At 36.6% G+C, this 26,740-nt stretch overlaps 1 protein-coding gene across 2 annotated transcripts in view; it reads right to left on the bottom strand.

Annotated features, from left to right (window-relative positions):
* nr3c2 (nuclear receptor subfamily 3, group C, member 2) overlaps nt 1-26,740 on the bottom strand; it is a 109,206-nt gene that overhangs the window by 15,992 nt on the left and 66,474 nt on the right. For both annotated transcript variants that reach the window (XM_028448332.1, XM_028448403.1), the window contains exons 4-7: nt 23,247-23,363; nt 21,238-21,576; nt 12,571-12,715; nt 6,549-6,679 (exon numbers count right to left, since the gene is read on the bottom strand). In XM_028448332.1, the coding sequence (XP_028304133.1) occupies nt 6,549-6,679; nt 12,571-12,715; nt 21,238-21,576; nt 23,247-23,363 (732 nt within the window). The remainder of the gene's footprint in view (nt 1-6,548; nt 6,680-12,570; nt 12,716-21,237; nt 21,577-23,246; nt 23,364-26,740) is intronic.

Below are 26,740 nucleotides of genomic sequence, written 5' to 3'. Positions count from 1 at the left end.
TTCACATGTCGCTGCTCCATGGAGGCAAAAAACAATCCACCAGTGCTCAAACAAACAATGTGAGTTTCACAAACCTACCGACTTTCACACTTTTCTGACTTTTCTTTTGTATAATTTATTTTCCATCTCCCCGACAATCGAGGAATAAAATAGGAAAACAATAAGGCCTGGTTGAACCATGCACATTCAGTGGCAAAGAAGGCATTGGCTATTTTAGTAGCAGCGCCATGCACGCATGTCGTTAAAATCACCTGGCTACCATGTGGTGATGGCTTTGTAATGTAGTGTGATCAGGCGTATTTGTTTGGAAAGTGCTAGATTACAATCTGCTCAGATTTGATTTATTGCACGGAATCAAAGCAAACCAATAAGAGCGGTCCAGCTGCTGTTTAAACAACAAAATTTTTGTTTTCTTGTTCCTTAGTTTACCACATCAATTTTTCACAAACGTCAGATCAAATGAGAATTTGATGACTCTTATTGACATTTTGTCAGTAAACGATTACACTTGTAGAGCTCATAGGGGGCAGCTGATTAGCTGTAATAGTCAGTCAGTGGCTGTTTGGTGTCACTCTGTTATTTAACACGTTTTATTCTTCTTCTCATTTCTGCCTGTTTGGGGACCTGTGTCTGCTCTGTCATTAGATACATGTCTTAATTAAGCAGCGTTTTTCCATAGAACCTGTTGGATATAGACAGTGGGACTGCAACGGGGAATCGCACACAAAAGGGAATGAATATACAAACAATGGAAATGGAATACCAGTCATTCTAATTTACAAGTTTCCATCCGTTTACAGAGAACAAACATCAAAAAGATGGACAAAAACAAAAAAACTAAATGCATTTACAGTTGTTTTGATTCTAACGGATACAGTTTTGTAAAGAGTTTGAAGCCTGGCAAATATGCAGACCTAAAATGAAAAATGTGATAATAGTTACTTTGTTATTATTTTCTGTTTAGGTATTAAAATCACTGTTTTCTTTTTTTTTGCTAATAATTTCATGCTTTCTAATAACAGCTAGAAAATATCTATCGTACAGTTCGGTCCAAATATACAGCGGTGTGAAAAAGTGTTCCTGATTTCTTACTTTTTTTTTTTTGCATGTTTTCCACACTTAAATGTTTCAGATCATCAAACAAATTTAAACATTAGTCAAAGATAACCAGGCTTGGGGATCACAAGTAACGGCGTTACGTAATCTGGATACTAAAAAAAATGCAACTGTAATCCGTTACAGTATATTATAAAACATGTAATCAGTAGATTATAGGTATTTAGGAAAAGAAAAAAACAAGGATTACTTAGATGGATGGAATATACATCCATCCAACACACAGTGCGCGTGCACACATTGCGACACTTCATAACAAATGAACAAGTGAGACCAGCCTGCCTGGCTGTGTGTGAGTGTGTGTGTGTGTGTGTGTGTGAGTGTGTATCAGCGTGAACCCGGAGTTTTCGCTGCATGGAAACTCCAACGTCATTTTTCATTTAAATCCGAAAAGGAAACAATATCACAGTACGATGTGAATGATGGCTGCCTGCTGTTAAAATGTTGCCGTCATCCAGAGAGTTGACATCCAATCTGAAGAAACCTCTACAGGTAAAATTAGCCGAAACACACAGAAATACAGTCAGAGAAAGTGAAGCTGTGTTAGCGTGCTAACCCATCAGTACTTCCACTTACTATTAAAACAATATGATGTAACTAGTATCGGGGGGATTGGACTGTAGGTGCTGAAGTTAGTCCTCAAAAAAGTTAAATCACCCTGTTTATATCGTAACATCTGTACGGTCGGGCATTGTAAAGAAACTGGGCCGACTCGTAAAAACAAGGGCGCCGTTATTATCTGGTCACTGTCGACCGTGACCACGCCAAATAAAACAACGGTGAGTTACGAGGATGAATCCTAACTTCTGTGCTCAGACAAACCCTCAACACTAACCACCTCCTCTTGGTCCCCTGCACCCTCGTGCTGCCTTCACTGACTACCAAAGCTGTAGGAATTAGGAACATCTACAAAAAACGCATCCAACAAACAGAAAAGCTCTTACAATATACACTTATTATGGTAACAGCTAACTTACATCATAGTGTGAAGTAACAAAACAGCTGTATATGTGTTTGTTGTGTCTCATACTCTATTATTTTATCTGCAATGTGTTGTAAGTTAGCGAGTCAGAAGATAGATAGATAGATAGATAGATAGATGGATGGATGTGTTGTAAGTTAGCGAGTCAGAAGATAGATAGATAGATAGATAGATAGATAGATAGATAGATAGATAGATGGATAGATAGATGGATGGATGTGTTGTAAGTTAGCGAGTCAGAAGATAGATAGATGGATGGATGGATGGATGTGTTGTAAGTTATAACCATCCAGTCTTTTAAAAGCTCTTCTCAGCGAGGTTTAAAATAAAAACAAATCATGTTTTAGTGAAATATAAATGTTTCTGCCAGAAGGCTGCTTACATGACACATGAAAGACAGGCTGACACCAGTGGAGGAGAATGACTTATAATTTACTCTGGAGCATGTTAATACCTCAAACATCTAATGACAATTATTACTATGTTGTGTCTGTAACCTTTGTAGCTAAAACTATAGAACTTGTTCCAGTTTTTCTCAGTCGCTTTGGGGCTTTTATCACATCACTATTGGGGTTTTCGAACATGAACCGCCTTTTTAAGGTCATGCCACAGAATCTCAACAGGATTGAGGTCAGGACTTAGACTAGGCCACTCCAAAGTCTTCATTTAGTTTTTCTTCAGCCATTCAGAGGTGGACTTCCTGGTGTGCTTTTAATCATTGTCCTGCAGTAGAACCAAGTTTGCTTCAGGTTGAGGTCACGAACAGCTGGCCGGACATTCTCCTTCAGGATTTTTTGATAGACAGCAGATTTCATGCTTCCAATTATCACAGCAAGTCTTCCAGGTGCTGAAGCAGCAAAACAGCCTCAGACCATCACACTGTCACCACCATATTTTACTGTTGGTATGATGTTCATTTTCTGAAATGTTACTTTTAGGCCAGATGTAGTGGGACATAGACCTTCAAAAAAACTTCAACTTTTGTCTCGTTAGTTCATTAAAAATTTTCCCAAAAGCCTTGGGGATCATCAAGATGTTTTCTGGAAAGAATGAGATGAGCCTTAATGGTCTTTTTGCTTAGCAGTGGTTTTGGTCTTGGAACTCTGCCATGCAGGCCATTTTTGCCCAGTTTCTTTCTTATGGTGGAGTCATGAACACTGACCTTAACTGAGGCAAGTGATGCCTGTAGCTCTTTAGATGTTGTTGTGGGGTCTTTTCTCACCTCTTGGATGAGTCGTCACTGCACTCTTGGGGTAATTTTGGTCGGCCGGCCACTCCTGGGAAAGTTCCCCACTGTTCCGTGTTTTTGCCTTTTGTGGATAATGGCTCCCATTGTGGTTCGCTGGAGTCCCAAAGCTTCAGAAATGGCTTTATAACCTTTTGCAGACTAATAGATTTCAATTACTTTTTTGCTCAATTGTTCCTGAATGTCTTTGGATCTCGGAATGATGTCTATAGCTTTTGAGGATCTTTTGGTCTCCTTCACTTTGTCAGGTAGGTCCTATTTAAGTGAAGACTTGGGCCTGCGTGGCTGCTAGAGGCACTGGGTCACTGGTGTTTATTGATGATATGACACAGGACAGAACCAGTCAGATGAATTCTGAGGTGTTCAGGGACATACTGTCTGCTCAAATGAAGCCAAATTGATTGGGCGGCGTTTCATAAAACAGATAGACAATGACCCAAAACATACAGCCAAAGCATCTCATGACTTCATTAAATAAAAAGAAGTGGAATATTATTGAATGGCCAAGTCAGTCACCTGATCAAATCCTGTTAAAGACTAAACTTTAGAAAATAAAGACCCACACACAAACAGCAACTGAAAGCTGCTGCAGTAAAGGCCTGGCAGAGCATTAAAAAGAAAGAAACCCAGCATCTAGTGATGTCCATGAGTTCAAAACTTCAGGCAGTCATTGGCAACAAATGGTTTTCAACCAAGTATTAGAAAATAACATTTTTATTTTGGTTATTTTGTTTGTCTAATTACTTTTGAGCCCCTGAAAAATTGGGATTGTGCTTAAAAACAGCTTTAGTTCCTCAGATTTGTGTGCAATCTTTTTGTTCAACCCACTGAATTAAAGCTGAAAGTCTGCACTTCAACTGCATCCGAGTTGTTTCATGTAAAATTCATTTTGGTTCTGTACGGAACCAAAGTTAGAAACATTTTGTCTCTGTCCAAATATATATATATATACTGTATATGGAGCTAACTGTAGCTTATGAATGCCTCTTGACTGTTACCTATGTTGAGGGTAACACAAATATATATTCCATATATGTACTGGACAATATATAGATGGAAGGATGGTTATATACAGATTGTGTGTAGGACTGCAGAATACTCCAGTGTGCTTTCAAATGTCAGAGCTGCCTTTCTCTGGGATTTTTTGATCCAGCTGCAAAGAGGAAGATTTAAGTGTTACTATTCGACCAACAAAAGCAGCAGCTCACACAGTGTTGAGGTGGTAGAAAAACTGCCTTTAGTTTCCCACTGAGCAACTGTGGCTCGACACATTGTGTGTGTGAGGCTGTGTGTGTGTGTGAGGCTGCAGAGCCTGTGGGCGCCGTTGGCAGAGAGCTGCATCACAGTAGAACCTGCTTTATGTCTGATACAGGTATTCACTTTAAAGAGAAAAGAAATAACCCAGAGAAAAGCAGACTTTATTTACAGCTTTGAAGCAACATCGTCTTAAAAATCCTTATTATTATTTTCACGACACTACGCCAGTTTTTCTTCAACATGTTAGGGATAAACAGCTTAAAGATGGAGAATTTCTTATATTTCTTTAAACCAGGGGTCACCAACCTTTTTGAAACTGTGAGCTACTTCATAGGCACTGAATAATCCAAAGGGCTACCAGTTTGAAAAGCACTTCTTAAATACAACATCTTCATGGTTTGACTTTAATTAGAGGGTAAGATAATAAGGAATGTTAGCACTAACTTAAAAACATGAAATGATCATCTTCTTATTTTACTCGCTACTAACAAAAAACTTTTATCAAATCGTAAAACATGTAACATTTGTAAAATGTTGAAATTATTTCCTATTTTACAAAAATCAACCGTACATTTTTAAAAACATGTCTTACATTCATCATATTACCATATATAGAACATACCAGCACTGACCATACACCAAATCTACAGGAGTTAAAAACATTTCTCACAATTTTTCAGTGAAAATAAACATTTAAAGATGGTTAATTTAATACTAAAACTTTATCAGGTGCAGCAGTATTTAACTTTACTAAGTACTCACTATATCTATCATATGTATTTATGTTTGTGAGTCTGAATCCTGGAAAGTTTCATTGTAACCTTTATTCTTTATCTGCCACATTTCGTTTAAGCATCAGTTAGAACCGGCTTCAAACAAAGTATTTTATGTTTCTTTGTCCTTTTTTCAAACGGAACCATTTGCCAGGTGGGGGTGAGCGGAGCAGCTCACTGCACCATGTGAGCTCACTGCTACACTGCATCCTTTAAGGGATCTAAGCCACTTTACGCACACATTGATTGGAGGTGGCCCTAAGGCAGCCACTGCCAGCTCTGTCAGAGGTGTGTGATGGACCAGAACAAAAGACACACACTGCTTTGCTGAGATGTTTAGTCTTTCAAGATTCAACAGTTAACCTTACAGACATCTCCATCCATTTAAATAACTACACAGATTTATCTAAATGGATGGATACTGCTACAAATACAACTTATTGATCCCATTCCTGTTTTGGTCATACTTAGATCAAATATCCCTAAGAAAACTATTGATAAAAACAAAATGTCACATGAAATAAGGTTTAGGGCAGATGTGTCAGACTCATTTTACTTCAGGGGCCAAATGCATGTGACCTAGTTTGATCTCAAATGGGCCAAACCAAAAAAAGAAATACATATTGTAAGTCACAGATATGAGTAACTCCAGTATCTCATCCTTCAGACGTCTTTGTACTTCAAAACTTGTGGACTATTTTCTTTCCAAACATGTTCATGTAATTTGAGGAATTATTTGGGGAGAAATTGTAGGGTTTTAGAAAAAAACAATTGGTAATTGGGAAATAATTTATGATTAAAAAAAAAATACAGCAATTGTGTAAAGAATAGATAAATTACAAGTCCTTATGTACAGTAGATCACACATTTTGTGAATGTTATGCAACTGACATATCCTAAAAATATCTTTATGGGGATTTACATAATGATTGATTTTAATTTAATAATAAAACAAATATTGCTATTATTGACATGTCTATAAAGTTAACCAGTAGCCAAACTCATTGTCCCACTAAATGGTATTTGAATATAGGATACAGACCTTGTATAAATATTGTTAAGTGTTGGATACAACCCAACTTTTTTTAACACCTATTTGAAGCAAAACCTGTTGGTTTGTGATATTACAGCATGAAAACATGAGAGCGTGTGCAGGTGCGAGGATCATGCTTACCTGTGCTGAGAAGCAGAAGAACCTTCATGGAGAGGAACTCGTCGTACGTTAGCTGCAATCGGACAAACTCCTGGCTCACCTGCCTCATGCCTAAACACAGGTCGTACATCGCTGACTGCTGCATGCGCTCCCTGAGGAAACACACAAATTCATATTACACTTTTTGTATTATCATGTAATAGGGATGCACAATGATTATCAATCCCACACCGTTGGCTGAAAATGGCATATTTCTTATATTCTCTTATTGTTTCCCCCAGTAGGACAATTTGGAGCGATACGTTGACGTACGTAGCTTGGCGCCTTATGTGCTCATCATAGGGATGTAACGATTCACTCAACTCTCGATACGATTCGATTCACGATACTGGGTTCACGATACGATTCTCTCACGATTTATTTTACAAAATGGGACTGTAGACAATTTATTTTTTGGGAAAAAAACTAGAAAATACGATACTATTTTCCTTTTATTTTTCATTGTCAAAAGAATTCCTTGATAAACTATTCAAAACAATGCATATTAACTAAAAATAAATCTTGAATGAAATAAATAAAGGAATAATACAAATGAAAATGAAGCCTATTAATTTAAATTCTGGTTCTATAATAAACAATGCAAAACTGCATAATAGTTATTTTTTCTTTTTAAAAGTGCAACTGAAAATGTATTTTGTGCCTTAACAATTGGACTTTAAAAAAAAAAAAAACCGTGATTGCAATGATTTACGTCATATTTGTTTGGACCAGCAGAGGGCGCTGGTAACCCAGTGGTCGGTTGGCATGCAGATATCTCGCAGTGAAGAAGAGAAGCTATGCTAGCAGACAGAGCTAATAGAAAAACGTGACTTTTACAGATATTCAAGTAATATTACAGATATTCTTTCGGTGCTAAAGGGGTAATGAATCATTTATTAACATATTTAAGAGTAGAAGGCAGCCAGAAAGAAAGTATTAGCAGACTCCGCCCGCCGCCTACACTTGTGGAAAAGTACTGCGATTCAATTTTCAGAAAATCGATATCAACCGTGATACCTATGAATCGATTTTTAACTGCCTTACGATTAATCGTTACATCCCTAGCTCATCATATCAAAACTTGTTGGACTTGTTGCTTATTTATTGAGTTTCTTAACAATTGCAAAGGAAGAGAGCTTATTTACTGTCTTCAATATATGGAATGCAAAGATTCCAAGAGAATGGACAATATCCTGAAAATTTATGCTGTAAAAATGACGCAGATTTTTAAAACACATTGTTTTGGGTTAGGTCATGCACTTGTCTTTAACTCAACTTTGTTATGATTATCATCACAAATGTTGAGATTTTTTTTTTTTTTGCTTGTTGGAAAACTAAGAAAAGCAGTCCTTTAAAAAGGTGCCTTTTGTCGAAACGATTATAAAGGATTCACTTCCTCTTTAAACAATTTAGTAGAAAAAAGGATTTCCAGGAATTGGGAGAAGGTGGTAATTTATAATTGGTTATTAGTCATTAAAGTTCAAAATAATAGGTTATGAAATCATTTGGACAAAATCCATTTCATTGCATCACTGCTGATAGAATAAACGTCTATGGAGAAGAATGCCAAATCCTCAGGGACTGCAGAGGTCTGCACACAGTATCTCAGCACGGATGCACCATTTTCCAGAGCTTTGCCACATCGGATCAATAAAATAATCCTCTGACTACAAGACACCATTTCAAGTATACATGTCAAACTTAGCAAGATACTCATAATCAAACAAACCTGTCCTTACAACGAGCCCTGCTTTTCTTCCATAGACGTATGTATACATATATTGTATTTGTTGATTTTTGTATATATGAATGGTGAGTGGTTATTGATCTTGTGCCCTTTCCAAATAACTCATACATTGGCCATACACACCTTAACTTAAGCACTTTAACTGTAACTCTTATGTTCATGCACTTTGTATTGTTGATTGACTGATTGTATTGTATTTATTAGGGGTGTGTATTCCCTGGCATCTGTCGATACGATTCGTATCCCGATACATAGGTCACAATGAATACGATACCATATATCCCGATATTAAAGAATAAGGCGATTATAGTGATTTTTTTTTTTTTTTTTTTTTTTTTTAATATATGACTTAAATAAACAACTAATCTGTAAATGTGTACACCTTCATGAGAACATTATGTATAAAATATATTTTATTTGCACATTTTACACTCAAAACATTGGCTTTAACATGCCATGTGCCAACAACTTCAAATAAAAAAATAACATACAATCTGCCTGTGGCTTTTAAACCAACTTTGACTTTAGTGCAACATGACTTTAGTGGAACTTAACTGAGGTATATGCCTAGAGCAACAAATGAAAGCACAAAGTTAGTACTTTCTTTTTAGGTTTTATTGAAAAAACACAAGCTGGTCAACCTGCCCAGGTTTCAGCACTTCTTTGTACAGTTACAATGTCTCCTGCAGTGGGAAAGACTTTCCTGATTAAATAAAGGTTAAAAAATATAATTAAATAAAAAAATAAAAAAAATCGATATGGTTGCATTTAGAATGGATCCGAGAATCGCGCGACGTAATATCGCCAAATCAATTTTTTTCAACACTCCTAGTATTTATATACTCTAAGCCTTAATAATAATAATGATAATAATAATGTTTACTTTGTGAAATGCCAAAGGACAACAGATGCAAATTAGCATTTCTGCTAACTCTGGCACATTTACAATATGTCATTTTTAGATTTGTTCATCAATGTGCACTGTCCCTTTAAAAAAAAAACAAAAAAAAAAAAGGTTGAAAAACACTGTGTTAATGTGTTTGGGGAGAAAACCAGAGAACCCAGTAGTGAGGTGTAGGTTTGATCCATAACGCTCTAAGCTGTAATGCTTCATTGCTCTCCTCAGTAACACTGCAGCTCTAAAACATCAAATAACTGTGAGGATATCTGTACAACAGGTAAATGAACACAGCGTCATTAAAGATCCACTCTGCATGCTGACAACATGCACTCACACACGGGTAACTTCCTAGAAACAGAGATCCAGGCTGACCTGAGAGGACAGAGCATGTTACCCACATCCAGGCCACGATGCAAAATCCATTAATAGCTGCACAATTCTTGTGAAACAGGAAAAAATCGTTACTACTTCTTCCAAACTCTGATCAGTCTCTTCTAGGAAATAAAACGTGTGATTAAATCAAACATGATCATTTTGACGGGACACTGAATGGAGGGTTAGAAAACTAACGCTGCGTATTGAGAAAGCTGTAAAACACACACAGTCGGAGCTGGAAGCGCCGTTGCATAATAGCATGAGTGCTGTTTATTGTTTGTATACATCCGAACGGGGACAAACTGACCCACTGACATTGACTTACACAAGCTATTAGTAAAGGCTTTTAAGCCAGAGCCAGTCTGCTCCTCTACAGCAGCCGTGCTTAAAATGCTGGATATTCTCCACTCTGATTAATTCTATAACATTCAATTCATCACCTGCCAAAACGCTACTGCCCACATACAGTACCTCCACTCTCTGCTCTACATCCTGCCCAAGCATATTAACTCAGATCAAGTGGGCTATTGACAGCTCTCGCTTGACTTTGACTGCCTGCCTGCTGCAACAAGGAGCCATCCAAAAATAATAAAGCATTTCCTTGTGAAAATGCAGCAATCAGTTCCAGGATGACAGTTTTATGTTTATAATGGCTTTGATTATGAACATAAAAAAAACATGTAGAGATGTTTTCAATCAGTGAAATACCCATTACTACTGAAATATCTACAGTTAATGTTAACGTTCATGCTAAACTCACATCTCAAGTGTTACTGGGAACCACAGAGGGTAAACCAATTATACCATCCACTAAATATGTAAAATAAAACACCTAAATTATGCTCTTTTATACGGATAACTGTATCGTAAACCAAGGTTTCTCAAATGGGGGCACGTGTACCCCTGGGGTACGTGATGGCACTACAGGGGGTACTTGAGAGAGAGAGGGTAACCTTTACAAATGAAAACATTAAACATATGGGTTTATTTTTAGTTAAAAATGATAATCTTACTAAATATTACCAGCAACTCACAAAACAACAATAAAAACACACAAAATAAGAATTATAAAATATACTGAATAATAAAAACAACAAAAATACACAAAAATGGCACCAAAAACACACTAAATGAGAGATAAATACACAAGATCACTACAAAATACACATAAAAAACAAAGAAACATACCAAACGACATAAGACACAACCAAACAACATCAAACACACACACACACACACACACACACACACACACACACTGAGTGAGAATAATTTAAATAATAATAATAATAATAATAATAATAATAAACAACACACAACAATGACAACAAAAACACACAGATAAGAGAAGAATATACTGAATTATAAAAAAGAACAGACTAAAAACACACAAAATGATGACAAAGGGGGTACTTGCATTAAGAAATAAAAAAGAAAGGGGGTACTTTAGCCAAAAAAAGTTTGAGAACCACTGTCGTAAAACAGAGTTGGGCGTTAACGTGTTACTTGTAATGCGTTACTGCCCCAACGTTACTTTTGACAGTAACTAGTACTCTAACGCAATATTTTTTAAAGAAATAAACTCAGTTACCGTTACAATATGTTGCGTTTGTTTGTTACTTTGCTAGCCGCAATAAACTTCCTGTTTACAGTGGCGCTACATATTTTTGCAGGATGCCGTGCCAACCACCATTAAATAGAAAAAGAAGAAGAAGCATCGTCGAGTGTCTCTGTTTACTATAACGTGCGCGAATCAAGGGCGAGTCAATGCGAGAACAAGACAAGCCTCTCAGAGTGAAAATACGCACATTATTTTACCAATCTGCCTCCAAAACATGCATGCATCAGCGAAGCTAAGCTAACGCTGCGTTGGTGGACTGAAGGGAAGCCTCTGCTGTGACTGTTATCCAGGGACAGATCGGTAAAGCTATTGCGCGGTATGTTGTTGTAAATACGCAGCCTGTCACTGCTGTGGAGTCACTGCTTTCAGCAGCTCATTAGCCTGATACCATGTATCACAGCTTACTTTACATATGTTAAGGTGCAACTCTTAAGTTGTGCTAAGGTTGAAAATTTGCTCAGTTTAACTTTTGGAGCAGTGGTTTTGTGCTTTATATGCACATCATTTATGTTTTTTTTTTTTTATAGCAGTTTTTGCAAAGCAGAGGTGGTCAAAATGTGTTCTGAATGTTGATTCAGATTGCTTTCATTTATGTATTTTAGAAGGTTTTTTGTGCTTTTGTTGTTGCAAGTTTTTGTACTTAAGCTGTAAGAGAACATTCTAAGGGCTAAACACAACTGTTTTATGATGCTGAAGCCACTTTAATTTTTAATATTTGATTCTGGATAATATTCAGGTTGTTTTGTGTCTTTTATTTCAGAATTCCTTTTAACATTTTCAGTTTCTGCTGGTCTCAGGTAAATAAACTGGCATCAAAAGAATACTTAGTGTTTCAGTCCGATTGGTGTTTGTAAAGACTAATACTGAGCAGAGATTAGTGCTGTGAATGCAAATGATTAGAAACTGTAGGGTTGGATACAATATCATTTCATTTATCAGATGCTTTTATCCATAGCAATGTTAATACAGGAGCAGTAGGGGTGGGAGGGATTCAAACCACTGACCCTCTGATTACAAGCCAGCTTCCTTAACCACTATTTCTCCAAAGAGTTGATCAACAGTGATTATTTTCTGATACAGCACTGATATGAAGCTGTACGGACACACATGACTGAAAAACAATATATTCTTCAATTCTAAGTCACTCAAAAGTTACTTTTTCCAGTGATACATTACTTTTTGATGTAAATAATCAAAATAGTAACTAGTTACTTTGTTTCAGCGACTAGCACAGCACTGGTTATAAACAATACAAGAAGCAGAGGTCAGAGTTGCTTGTAAAACCCATTGGATGATGTGTGTGTGTGCGTGTGTGTGCGTGTGTGTACACTTTGCTGCAGATGTGGGGGTGTACACCTACTCGTTAAAGATGAGGTCAGGGGCGAAGTAGAGCATCTGTCCATTAGTGTGTTTGTAGGAGCGCCAGCTGAGGCAAAAGGAGGACAGACACATCCATGAGTACTGGATCAGCGTGATTTGGTCCTCAATGGGCAACCCCTGGAAACCTAGCACAGCAAAACACAGCAGACACAAATAACGGAGATAAGACGACAACAACGCTTCAAACAGACTTATTATTTAGCTCAGCACGAGCTGTGTGTTGATCTGAAAAATGAATTATATCAGTGAGATCAGTTTCATCTTTGATACACAGTGTGGAGAACCAGAATGGAGTTTTCCCCCTTTTTTTCTTCTTTGGATCCCAAAAGGCCTCTAGTAAGTTGCTGTGTTTTCTAGCACCAAAATAGGAAGGAAATGGGAAACCTGCCAAAGACTCAATCAAAGTCTGGCAAGAAATCCCTATTGATGCAAAAACATCAGGCCAACTGACTTACAAGGAATGTGGGACTATTTCCCACTAAACACATGTCAAATAGCAGCGCTGCACATGCACGACCAAAATAACAAAACACGCATTTGCACACCTAAGATTTTGGATGATAGTAAAACAGGGCGATTGGCTCCTGATTGGGAGCTGAGTAGTTTTCTCAACCACACGTGATTGTCTCATAAATACAGCCGCTTTCCTCTCTGTCTGGAAAGGGGCGGGGCCTCTGACATAGCAGCCCCGTGAGCGCAGGGGCAGAAGGAACGGAGAAAAGCAGGAGAGGGAAAAGACACATTTTAAAGTTATGAATATTTCCAGGCTTATATGGATTTATGGATTACACCAAAAGGGAGTACAATATTTAGGATGCGACAAAGCCAGGATATATACAGACAAATAAAAGCAAAACCAATCACATAATAAGAAAATAGAGAAAAATGTCACATTGCATATTAAAAAATACAGCAAATTGCATCTGCAAATATTGTAATTTTTAGTGTAGGGTTTCTCAAATTAAAATCTTATTACATAAGTGATAACATATAATCTGTTCAAAATAATGATCCCCAATATAACCTTGTTTTATCACTATGTAATACTTTTCTCATTCAAAATATATATATATATATATATTTTTTATAATGATGAAAAAACAATATTAAAAATTAGAGATAACTTAAACAAACAAAATTTACTTTTTTTTATTTATTTAAATGTTTTTTGTTTATTGGTTTCTTTGTTTGTTCCCTTCTGTTCTGTTTTATATAAATATATTAAAATGCAGTGTACTTTTGATGACAGTTGTCTGTGAAAATGACTTTTTGTTTGGTAATTATTGCAATAAAGTATAATAATAATAATAATAATAATAGTTTGTTGAAAATAATCATCCCCAATAGAATCTCTTTATTTCACTATGTAATACTTTTCACATTCAAAATAGTTATTTTTTATGATGAAAAAACAATATTAAAAATAAGAGATAACTTGCAAAAAATAAACAAAATTGGCACTGAAATTTCACCTTTTTTATTTTATTTTTTTATTTATATTATTTGTTCATTGGTTTCTTTGTTTGTTCTGTTCTGATCTGATTTTTATATACAGTCAAAAATTCAATTTACATTTCAGGCTTCAAACATAAAGATATAAAACAGTAATTTTTTGTGAAAAATCAACAAGTGGGACACAATCATGAAGTGAAACGAAATTTATTGGATATTTCAAACATATTTAACAAATAAAAAACTGAAAAATTGGGCGTGCAAAATTATTCGTTTGAAGGCTGAAATGTGGAGAAAGGTCGAAAAGTTCAAGGGGGCCGAATACTTTCGCAAGACACTGTATATATATTTTAAATGCAGTGTACCTTTGATGACAGTTGTCTGTGAAAATGACATTTTGTTTGTTGATTAATGCAATAAAGTATGAGAAAAATAATAATAATAATAATAATTTGTTGAAAATAATGATCCCTGATATAATCTCTTTATTTCACTATGTAATACTTTTCACATTCAAAATAGTTAATTTCTTCAGAAATGTACTCAGCAGCTGTTTTCAGACAGAGATACATTGACAAACATTGTTAATAGATGTTGTTTAGAACCAACTGACGTTAGAGCCTGTGCTACGAAAGCTATCAACGCATGGCGCTCATTTAGTGTTTCCAATTGACCAACAGAGAGCTAAATAAACTACATAATAAGTCCATGAATGATCAGCTTCTGTTTTCTCTTTCTTTTTCCTGCTTATTTACCTTTTCCATCCAACAATGTGTCAGTATTTGTTTGACGCGCCTCACACATGACGCAGTCTGCTCTGCAGTGCCAGAAACAACTGGTCGTCCAAAAACTGTCAGAAATTTAACAAAATGTCTCCTAACACCAAAACGCTAAACCTAACCTGGCAACACAACTTCTGCAGCGCTGCACTCTCCTGTCTGCAACGCTCCATATTCATACTTTTCTTACTCACAGTCAAGTCTTAATCCCCCATAAAGGAACATTTATTTACTGTTAATGTTTTGTTTTTTTCTGGCCTGTTTTTTTATTCATTATATACAGTTGGATAGAATAGAAAGTAGTAATGACGAATGAGTGTCTGGCATGAAGCTGGGGCAGAAGACGGCTATTGTAACTTATTATTATACAGCCATATCTTCTGTTTTAGAAATGTAGAAAGAGATGATGAAGTAGCGTAATAATGATAATGATGACATTCTGTATGATAACAGGGCATTCAGTGCTTTAAAATAGAAGCTGTTGTAAGTGCTTGAAAGTAGATATTTGTACATTTAGTTTTCCCTCGTTTCATCAGAAAGCTTCGTTTTCCAAGAGGCTTTAAAGTACAGACATGTTGTTGTGCTGCTTCTATGACATTTCAGTTGAACTTAAAGTCAAATGTCATGTTATTGACGCATCCCTCTGTTCTATTCCTCCTGGGAGCTTGCTAAGATAAACATGGAGTTCAAATAATTGAGCACCGAGCAACAACCTAAGGTTCTCCCCTGGGCACCACACCACTAAAGTTACGTGCACTCCTGTCAAACAATCATGTGTATGAACATATTTGTGTAAAAAGTGAAAAACTTGACTACCTCTAAATGATGTCATTATTGTATTCTTTTTTAAAGTTTTTTTTTTACTGAATATTGGCAGTGATGTTTTAACTAAATTTGGACTTTTTGGACATTTGGACTTCAGTGTCCTTATTAACCATACCTGTCAAGGTTTGGATTTGAAAATAAGGGACATTTTCTGGCGCCTACTACGATCCGTCCCACCCGCTCAACCAAGCTCCAGTATCATTTATATTTTAAGATAGGTGTACAGGAAATCTAAAATACCCACTTGTCAACCACTTACTAAATACAATTATGTGATTAGAATCTGGTAGGTCAACCTTTATTAACATTTAAATGCTGTGAACATTCCTACTAGGGATGGCCAATATGGACCAAAACTCATATCTCAATATATTTTCTCAAAATGGTGATTTATGATATAAATCTAGATAATTTTATCAAATAAAGTCTGACCAGAAAGACAATTCTGGGTTAAATTTGCTGATGCAAAATGCTACACAGGAACATTTATTAACAAACAGCAGCACAATATGTGACACTCATTAATCATCTAACTGAGCTTTACATGTTGTTCTGAGAAGTAAAAGCTGCGACTCCTAAAACTAGTATTTTGTATCACATGATATATGAAATATTATAGTTTTCTATATCGCCAAAATAGAAAACTCGATACATCTTGAATCTCGATATATCGCCCAGCCCTAATTCCTAAATTATAAAACAGCCTAAATAAAAACATAAATGTGTATAGAAGCACATGTGTTTATTTAATATACTTACAGTTTATATACAAGTCAACACGTTGCATATTTGCTGTTAATTTCACATTGCTTGTCTTTAAGTTAGACATTAACATTTTATTTTCATTACATATTGTCTTTTAATTTCTTATGCTGACTCATGTGGTTCTCTGGTATTCACTAATGACTTATTAGACACATTTGTTGCAGACTTTACATTCTTTAACTTTTTTTTAAAGCAGTGTATATTTGTGGCGCTTGTGATTGGCTGATTTTTCATGGTGACTTACGTGGTTCCTTCCGCTGTGGTAGACGTTAAAATCTCAGATATTAATCTAACAGAACGTGTAACTGTGTCCCATCCTGCTGCTCTTTATGAAGATAAACTCTGTCTATTTTATAAGATATTTACACCAGTTCTTTGTTTTTTCGAGGGTATGTCTTCATTCATCATCTCTTTTCTTAGTCGTGTCCAGGCTTGTTTTGCCGCTGTCGGCACTAATCTCGCAAGAACTGCCACTCAGGCCATTTCAGGTGGAAGTTCTCGAAGATGGGAAGATGGTGTGAAAGAGGGGTAAAATACGGGAGTTTCCCGGACAAAACGGGATACTTGACAGGTATGTTATTAACTGCTGGCATTTTTTAGCATGTGAAAATGACTATACATAATTGTAATTGAATAGTATTACATTTATAAAGGTGGGACGATGAATATGTATAGCGCAACAAAAAATAGCGATTAAAAAGGCATAAAAAGTAACACACCACATTGTGATGGTTTGTCTTTAAATTTAGTTTCCCTATTGAGTTGAAAAGTTCATACCCATGAGTAATCAAATAAAAGCAAGCAAAGTCTTTTTTCCTTTCCAAAAATATCATATCGTTATCACAAGCTCAATATTGTCTATATCTATTGTATCGTGAACTCCCTGCTATATACAGTATTGTTTGGGAGACATTTTACTCATAGTTATGAGTACTTTGAAATAATAGGTTTATATTTATATATATTAAGAATATAAACACAGGTTTCAGGGTATGCAACCTTGAAAAAAGTAAAAAAGTATCTCCCTCATTCCTTTTTTCCCTCCCTCATTCCTAAGGGTGCAACTGTAGATTTGAGAGTGCAGAAATACACTTCAGGGCATTGTTTTTCAACTTTGGGGCATTGACACCATGTGGGGTCACCTGGAATTTAAATGAGGTTGTGTATTAATTATCTATTAATTGATTACAAAATGAAAAAAAAAATAACATACAGTCGCAAACAACCGTGTTATATACTTTTACTTTCTTGTTTATAAATGTATTCAAAATAAAATGCAGTAACTATAAAAATATCTAAGCTGGCGCAGCTTGGTACTAATCCTGGCTACTTTGCATTTGTAACACAGATTAACAAACGTGATCAAAAACTAAATCTAGGGGAAAAATGTCTTTGGGTTTGCCAGAAAATTTATGATATCAAAAAAACCAAAACAATGTCAATTCTCTAAGGAAAAACCTGCTGACTACCAAAATAAAACAACAACTCCTTACTTTTGGCAAATTACATTTGGTGAATGCAGCAGAGTTTATCACATAGACGTTGATTATTATCAAATAATATCAGACAATATGAAATGATTAGATTAGTGACTATCGCCGTTTGCTTGTTGTTGTTGCAGCATCTTATTTTAAAGAGAATAGATGAGGCGGGTGCAGGCAGAGCCGAAGGTGCTCATTCTGACCCTTCTGTCTGGCTTCTATTTATATGTCCGGATATGGCAAGCAGACACCGTAGAGGTATCAAATATTCACAAAAACAGCAGCACATTAAAAAGCCTGGAGGCGCTACCTGTGAGCCATGCTTCTGTACGTCCCCCACTGAGTGACATTTTAGGAAAACTTGTTTACCTTTCTTCCTTTGCCATGGCTTTTATGGTATAATTAATGAGATCAACATCAGATCAAAATAACATCTGCCAGCGTCGACGGAAATGAGCTGTTTAAAAATTTCCAACCTTGAATTTTATTTAAATGATAAAACAGGGATTATCTTTAACCGTGTCGAAGCTTTGCAGAATAATTACCTCACCTAATATTTAAATTCTGACAAAACTAGTGATGTTATGTCATAAAAAGATCAAAAGTGAAGGCGTGTTCATTAGTCTCCCACTCGGTAATTACAGAGTGGATCTTTTAAACCCCAGACCATTTTCTCTGACTGATCTATTAGAACAGCATTCATTTCTACTTAAAGATAAAAGCAAATGTATACAAAAAAAGTTTCTATGATTCATGGTCAACCACACGTAGCTACAGTATAAGATATTACAGTATTAAATTAATGACTACTAAAAAATATAACTGTGACCTACTTTTAGACATTTTCATTGAAGGGAAATAATTTGTTCAAATTAGAAAGTCTCCCTAAAAAAAATGAATTAATAATGAATACAATTCTACAGTTGTACTCTTTCAATCCGTGTACCCTTCGTTCTCTGGTTGTTCCGTTTTAAAACCAAATCAAAATAACAAATAAACAGTGTGCTTATTTTGTTTTACTGATTTAAAATTGAAACAGAAATGCAGAAAAACCAAACAAGCAGCATTTTTCTGTTTTAAAATTAAATCTGGTTCTGTTTGTGTGATAATTGGATATTTACGGGTAAACGAGGACGAGAGCTTCATGTTTTAATCTCACCACACAGAACGACCGACAGACGGACTTTTGTTCTGCTGCGTTTGATAAAAAATGATCTCGTATCATGTTGTCCACCTCACACTGATGACAGAGGCATAATTTGTGCGTCGATGACGTTTCGTTAAAGAGTTATTAATGCTGGGACTTTACCAAACAGTGTTACGGTCCAAATAGTATCCAAATAAACTGGTGACTTTTGCTCCCAGACAAAAGAGATGCAACGCATAAGTCACATTACTGGTGAATTGAAACATTATTGATACATAAATAAATCAAAACCAAAAAATGGATGTTATGTAAAACATGCATATGATAAAAGGAACCAGAGGTGGTGTAATGAACCTACTGGTGCTCCTCCTTTCTTGTGATCAAGATTGTGTAAAGTAATTTTTTTTACTGCCCTCAAAAAAGCTGTAATTGTTTTTGCAAAAGTGTCAAATGGTAGAAGTTCTAACATCTATTGTTCCTCACACCAGCCCCACAGTCGATAGTCAGTCACCAGTTTATTTGGATACTATTTGGATTGTAACACTGCGAAAGAAAACATAAACGTGAGCAGCTTTTTATGAACTAAAACATCCACAGAACGCATGAAAACATGAGCAGGACCAGAAAACTGCTGAACTAAATCCTAAATAGTCCTATTGTGTGTGGAGACCTGTGTCACGTACTGAGTTTACCTCCGTACTGAGATTATAACCATACCTGTGAAAGCAACGACTCCTAAAACTAGTATTTTGATACATAATAAGCTATATATATTGATATATATATATATATATATATATATATATATATATTGATATATGAAATATTATAGTTTTCTATATCGCCAAAATACAAAACTCGATACATCTAAATGATAAAACAGCCTAAATTAAAATATAAATGGGTATATGAAGCACATGTGTTTATTTAATATACTTACAGTTCATAAACAAGTCAACACATTGCATATTTACTATTAATTTCACATTGCTTGTCTTTAAGTTAAGGCAGGCATACACTGTGCGATTTTCGGCCCCTTTTGAGCCGACTTTTGACTCGTGCGACTATTTTGTGGGATCGTGTGAGTCTCTGCTAGATCATGTGAGTCTCTGCTAGATCGTGTGAGTCTCTGCTAGATCGTGTGTCGTGCATCGTGTAGTATACATGGGGTCACGAGAAGCGATTAACACCTCACAACCAGCTCCCGATCAGCAATCGTAGGTCGTAAGGATTTCAAACATGTTTGAAATCCGGCCGCTCCTCGTGAGGGTATCGCACAGTTGAAGCAGTGCCACGGACCGGCTTACCGTAAATGCTCACACTGCGCATGCGCGAACACCTTAGGACCGCTGGTAAAATGGCCGACTGTACTGCCCACGTCTGTCCATCCATCTCCTGGTCCATCACGTTGCCATCTTTTCTTTTTTAAAGCTCTTTTTGCTGAGATTTTCGAGTGTCTGCCCACTTCCGTCTTCTTCTTCTTCTTCTTCTTCTTCTTCTTCTTCTTCTTCTTCTTCTTCTTCTTCTTCTTCTTCTCTGTACGTTGCATTTCCGGAAACAACTATTATTACATTAACATACGGGATATTTCTGGGAAAATACAAATACGGGAAGATGGCAGGATAGAGGGGTAAATATGGGAGTTTCCTGGCCAAAACGGGATACTTGACAGGTATGATTATAATCTTGACTTAACCCTAACCTAGTCCAATAAACAAATAAAACATGTTTGTTCAGTCTGAAAACATTGAATTATTATATTTTTTTAGCAAAAATTCCTTTTCCGGTAGTGCGCATGTGCACGCATGCGCTTTTACAATCTCAGTACAATGCGCACTCAGTACATGACACCGGTCCAGGACCTGGGGAGGGAAACAAAACGAGGTGCAGCGGACATCAGTTTTTGCTCTAATTTCCCCGTAAATATCAAAATATCTCACAAGCAGAACAAGTTTAAAAAACAAACAAAAAAAAAAAACGCTACTTATCTGGTGTTTCTGTATTTCTGTTTTGGTTTTAAATCAGTAAAACAAAATAACCACACTGTTTATTTGTTTTTTTGATTTGGTTTTAAAACGGAATAGCCAAAGAGCGAAGGGTGCACGGATTTCTTTCCCCTTGTTATTTTTTATACTTGTGGTTTTACATGTAAATAGAATTAAAGCTGCAGCTCAGCGCTCTCTCCGGTGGTCACTAACCTGGAAGTACTTTGGCCCACTTCACCATTCGTACCATCTGCTTCCCGGCCAGCCGGTTGAGGCTGGATAGCAGGTGGTCAGTGGTGTCCGGCTGCGTGTTGTCGTAGCCAGAGTACACTTCTTCAGGCTCAATCAGCTCCAACACGCTGCAGATGGAGGGCGGCAGAAAAGGCGTGACCACTCCCGGACCGTGAGGCACCAGGGCATTGGCAACGCTCGCATTCTGCTCCTTCTCAGAGGAAAGGAATCCGCCTCCAGCACCACCTGTGGTACTTTGGCTGTCTTTAGACTGCAGGTCCTCACCCACTACCTTCAGCTTTAACTTCTTGGACTTGCGAGCTGTTGGGATACACAAGAGCTGGTTAAAACACAATACCACTTTTTTTAGATTAATGGTTTTCAATTTCTATCTCCAGTCTGAACTTAAAAGTCATCATTTCCATTACATATAATATAATACAAAACATTTCTTTTATCCAAGTGGCCTTGGGCAAGACACTGAACCCTAAGTTACTCCCAATGGTCGACTAGCACCTTGCATGGCAGCTCAGTCCCATTAGTGTGTGAATGTGAGTGTGAATGGTTGAATGAGCTGATATTGTAAAGCGCTTTGAGACTACCTTAGTGTGGGGATAAAGCGCAATATAAATCAAGTCCATTTACTCCATTAAGCCATTCATTTTTTGCTGGGATAACTTCTGATAACCAATGTGATGTCATACATTTTTTTGTTTGTTGGTCAAAAAAAGGATTGAATCCAAAAAGACATTATTTAAAGCAGGAATTTACAGGCTTAATTAATCTCTTTCATTATTTATTTAAGATAATTTGTCATTTTTGTTTTGTATTATTTTGTGTTTTTTACGTTGGCTATTATTTCAGTCATTGCTGCGGTTGTTTCTATTATCATTGTTGCTAAGGTGGTACTTTATTAACATTGTTGTCTTTGTCACCATTGTTGTGATTGTGACTTTTTTTTAGTTTTCTACCTCTATTTACCATCCTTAAATATCATTAATATTATTACAGTAATTATCACTGTTTGTCCATCCTTTGTCCAACAAAAATACATAAATAAACACAATACGACATGACAGGGAGAACAGATTGACATTTACTAATTAAACCATAGTAATTATACTATTACAAAAGTTATGAAATTATAGAATTGGTCAGCAGCCTCTCAATGCAATCGATCAAATTTTATCGACAAAAAGACCGGGCAGGGGTGAGCATGCTTGTCTGGACGGAATGTTTGCAGCTGGATAAACGATGGATTCCTAGAATAAGTGGAAGGTTGTGTGTCTGTCCATGCTTTCCATGGAGAACGTGGAGGACATCTACATGACTGGATTTATGGTCGCAGGGATGCTGCTGATTGGAGCGGGCAGCTTTCTGATCTACGCACGCACGCACGCACGCACACACGCACTTTGAAAGGCTAAGCACTCGTAAGCTCTCCTGTAAACTGTTTGGCTCATTGCTCTAAATCATGTTAATAATTGGTGAGTGCAACTATACTCAAGTCCATTGGAAAAGTTTCAAAGTGGATAGGCTGACAAATGTGTGTGAATGGCAGGGATTTTGAAAGCAACTCACTCATACACACAGCTACAAGGGAGCATGTGAAGCGCCTTTAGAGGCTGCATGCGCGTGCCCCCAGCGGCTGGCAATCCTTCCTTTCTCCACCCTAAACCCCCAACCCCCACCTACCCCTTCCCCTACAAACAATTTGTCAGCAGATTTGTGCATCTTTAGGGAACAATGTGATTAAAACTTAAATAGTTATTTAGATACAGAATTGTTACAGTTTTACTTTTTTTTTCTTCCTTTTTTTCATAGTTTACACAACATATCTTTGCAAATAAAACATTTAATGTCTTTTACTGCTCTAAGGTCACACACACATCTTTCTCCTTTCTTGTAAGGAGGGAGAGAGAAACTCAATTGAGTGACTCCATTGTCTCCTTGGGAGAGAGTAAATATGTACATAGGGAGCAACTTCTCACCTCCCAGGTTCATCCCAGCATGGAGACACTTCCGTACACGGCACGCCGGACAGTTTTTCCTTCGTATCTTGTCAATAATACAGTCGTTCCTCCCAGCGCACAGGTAGTTGTGCTGACCTGCGAGTATAGAAACACCATTAAAATGTCAGTTGGGTAAAAACAAAGGCGTGAAAATCAAGAGTGAAATTAAATATTTCTTTTCTATTTCTTGAATTTTTTATTTTTTTTAATTAATTTCGGCAGTTTTCAGGAAAACAAAACAGAACAAACAACACTCAATTGTCTAATTAAGGGTGTAGGTTGAAGCAAAGTCTATACATACTGTACCTACCCCATCACAACAAAACAAAACAAGGTTATCTAGAGAACATCACAAAAAAAACAACTTATATTACTATTTTTTACATTATACATTCAACATATATTCTGCACAAGTTTTATATATACAGTTAATACATGCACATCAAACATATATACATACGTGCACACATATACATACACACACATGAATGTACGGTACATGACATGTACAAAACATTAATTCATATCTACAACACAAATTTCATCAATTAGATTTAGTGTGGCAATATATAAATGAATAAAAAACATTTCTTATGTTTATTAAGTATTAATATATGCTATACCATAATATACATATCATATATATGTCCTAGGTAAAAGTGTTGCTCTTCTTTCTTATACTTACTAATTATATGTCTTAAAAAGCTTTTTACACTGGTTTTTGTTGGTGCTTAACTTCTGATGACTAGTAGACAGTAGTTGTCAAATTTTTGTCACACTAAAATGTAGGTCAACAAACATTCTTGTACAATCTGCATAGTAACATCAAACAACTCCATTCAGCTGTGTTTCATCTACAGTAAATAGCATTTGGGCATTAGGACTTGTTAAAATCAGGACACTGGCTGCAGCTAGATCTTTCCTGACAGTGATGTTATAGCTAGCATGGTGAGAATCCCTCCTGCCTCGCCCTCGGCTAACCCCAATGATCTCCCGATTCAGAGCGCTTCCTTCCGCTCTACTAGTTCCTCACTGTACACCTCTCCTCCTCCTCCTCCTCCTCCTCCTCCTCCAACACCACCACTCTCCTCTGCGTCTCCATCCCTCCGTTTCCACACGTCCGCCAGGCTCTGAGCACCATACGCCCACACACAGACAGCCTCGTCCACACACTCTAATATGCATGCATGCACACACACACATAACACAAAGGCTGCTCTGGTTTTTTAGACGTCTTTATGTTTCAAAGTGCAAATGTTGTATCTGACTTGGACCAGACACAACAACACAAATAAAAACTCAATGTAACATAGAGAGCGACCTTAATGACCCCAGTTTTTAACTCTTGACTATGGAAGTTTTTGCAAATGACTGCATCATAACAACGTATAGTTTCTTCCATTACCTAAAGAAGTAAGAATGGGATATTTTTTTGGCATGGACTACACCACTTTTTTTTTTTTGTTTTCTTAAATAAATAAAACAATGCCAGTTTACATGTAGTTTCCTGCAAATACATCCCGTGCATTGCCTTTTGTTGCCTCTACAGTACAGTGTTTGTCTACGTATCATGTAAGACTGAGCAGAAGTTGTTTTGTGAGCGAGCAGGAGTAGTGCGCAGTGTGTCTGTCTGGCTGCTGCCAAAAGCCAAGAAACCGAGCTGCAGGAGGAGAGGCAGCAGCTGTAGCCCCACCACTATTTCTGGCTAAATCACATGACCGTTACATAAGCCCATTTTTCTTGCTCTAAAAAACAGTAAACTGCGACACAGGAAATACAACAACCGACAGCCATCCCCTCACCCAACACACACACATGCACGCACACACACACACACACACGCACGCACGCATGCACGCACGCACACACACATACACACACACTTAGACACACACACACTTTGAAAGGCTAAGCACTCGTAAGCTTTCCTGTAAACTGTTTGGCTCATTGCTCTAAATCGTGTTAATAATTGGTGGGTTCAACTATACTCAAGTCCATTGGAAAAGTTTCAAAGTGGATAGGCTGACAAATGTGTGTGAATGGCAGGGATTTTGAAAGCAACTCACTCATACACACATCCACTCACACACCCATGCATTTGCTCATAAGCCCAGAACAGTAGCCTTGATGGAAAAATGCAAAACTATGGGTTAATTAAACTATTTTTTTAATCATATAACTTGTGTTTTCAGGCACGTCCATTAAACCAAAGCAACTCAAATTTCAATATTCTACTAAAAGGTATTTTTCACTATTTGCATTTCATATTTTTGCAGCACACTGAGAGAGCCCAAGCCTCCGCCAAGCACTAGATATTGGCAGTTATCACATCAGTGATGCTGACCATTGTACCAAGATTATTCACACTTTAAAGGCTTGGAAAACATTTATATCCCCATTAATAACGACACAGTAGGTCCAAATGTATGGGCACCCCAATTTAAAAAAAAAAAAAACAACACAATGCACATGATAAGGATTAGAGTTGGCAGTGTAACTGAAGAACCAACTAACTGAGTCAATTTCATAAAGATCAAACTGAGATTTCATTTTTTCACATTTTAGCATATAGAGAATTAGTATATTGATATGGATCCCCTCCATTGATATGGATCCCCTCCATAATTTAATTGGACCCTGTTTCATAAGCTCTATCTTTGGTTAAACTTTTGTCAAAATCAAAAAACAAACAAATAAACCACAGGTGTCATATACTGTAGACATGTAGGTCAATACCCCCTTGTTTAATCCATAAAATGTATCGAATCCTGGCCCAAGTATAAGCTAATCAACAGTTTGTTATTATTTTTTTATGTTGGAGATAATTTTCCTGCAGAGAAATATTGGTTGCTTCTGCTAAACACTAATATTATATATCAATGGGCTGATATAGTCAATGTATCACCCTCATATCTCGTGATTTGGGCTTAATTGCTTTGCAAGACACTGTGTGATGCAAAGCCTTCATTTTTGGTTTGCATGCACAGGGTTGTGAGTTTGATACCAGGTCAAGTGATGAAACAAAGTCTTATCAGAAATACAATTCAGGGTTAAATTAGCACATGTATTAATAAAAGGCTCCACAATATGTGCCACTTTTCTGTAGCGTGGCTTGTTTAGGGGTAGGTTTGGGTTAGGACGCACTCAGCAATCCACTAAACTGTGCTTTTTTATACTTTTCTAAGAAGTAGCACTTTTTTTTTTCTTTTTTACAAAATAAGCTATAAAATAAAAACATATTATAGGCGATATTGTAATTTTCTATATCGCCAAAATAGAAATCTTGATATATCTTGAATCGTGATATATTGCCCAGGCCTACATACAAGTAACATAGGTAAGTTGTAAGTATATAAGTTGTTATAAATGCACCAATTCTCCTCACTACATACTCTTTCTACCGCTAATGCTGTTTCTTTAATATGTTATTAGGACATTTTTCCAACAACAGCTACATAGACCAACATGTCCTA

This window comes from Gouania willdenowi, chromosome 1 (genome assembly GCF_900634775.1).
Source record: "Gouania willdenowi chromosome 1, fGouWil2.1, whole genome shotgun sequence".
NCBI lineage: Eukaryota > Metazoa > Chordata > Actinopteri > Blenniiformes > Gobiesocidae > Gouania > Gouania willdenowi.
Note: the sequence above shows the minus strand (reverse complement) of the source record. Positions and strands in the feature narration are given on the sequence as shown.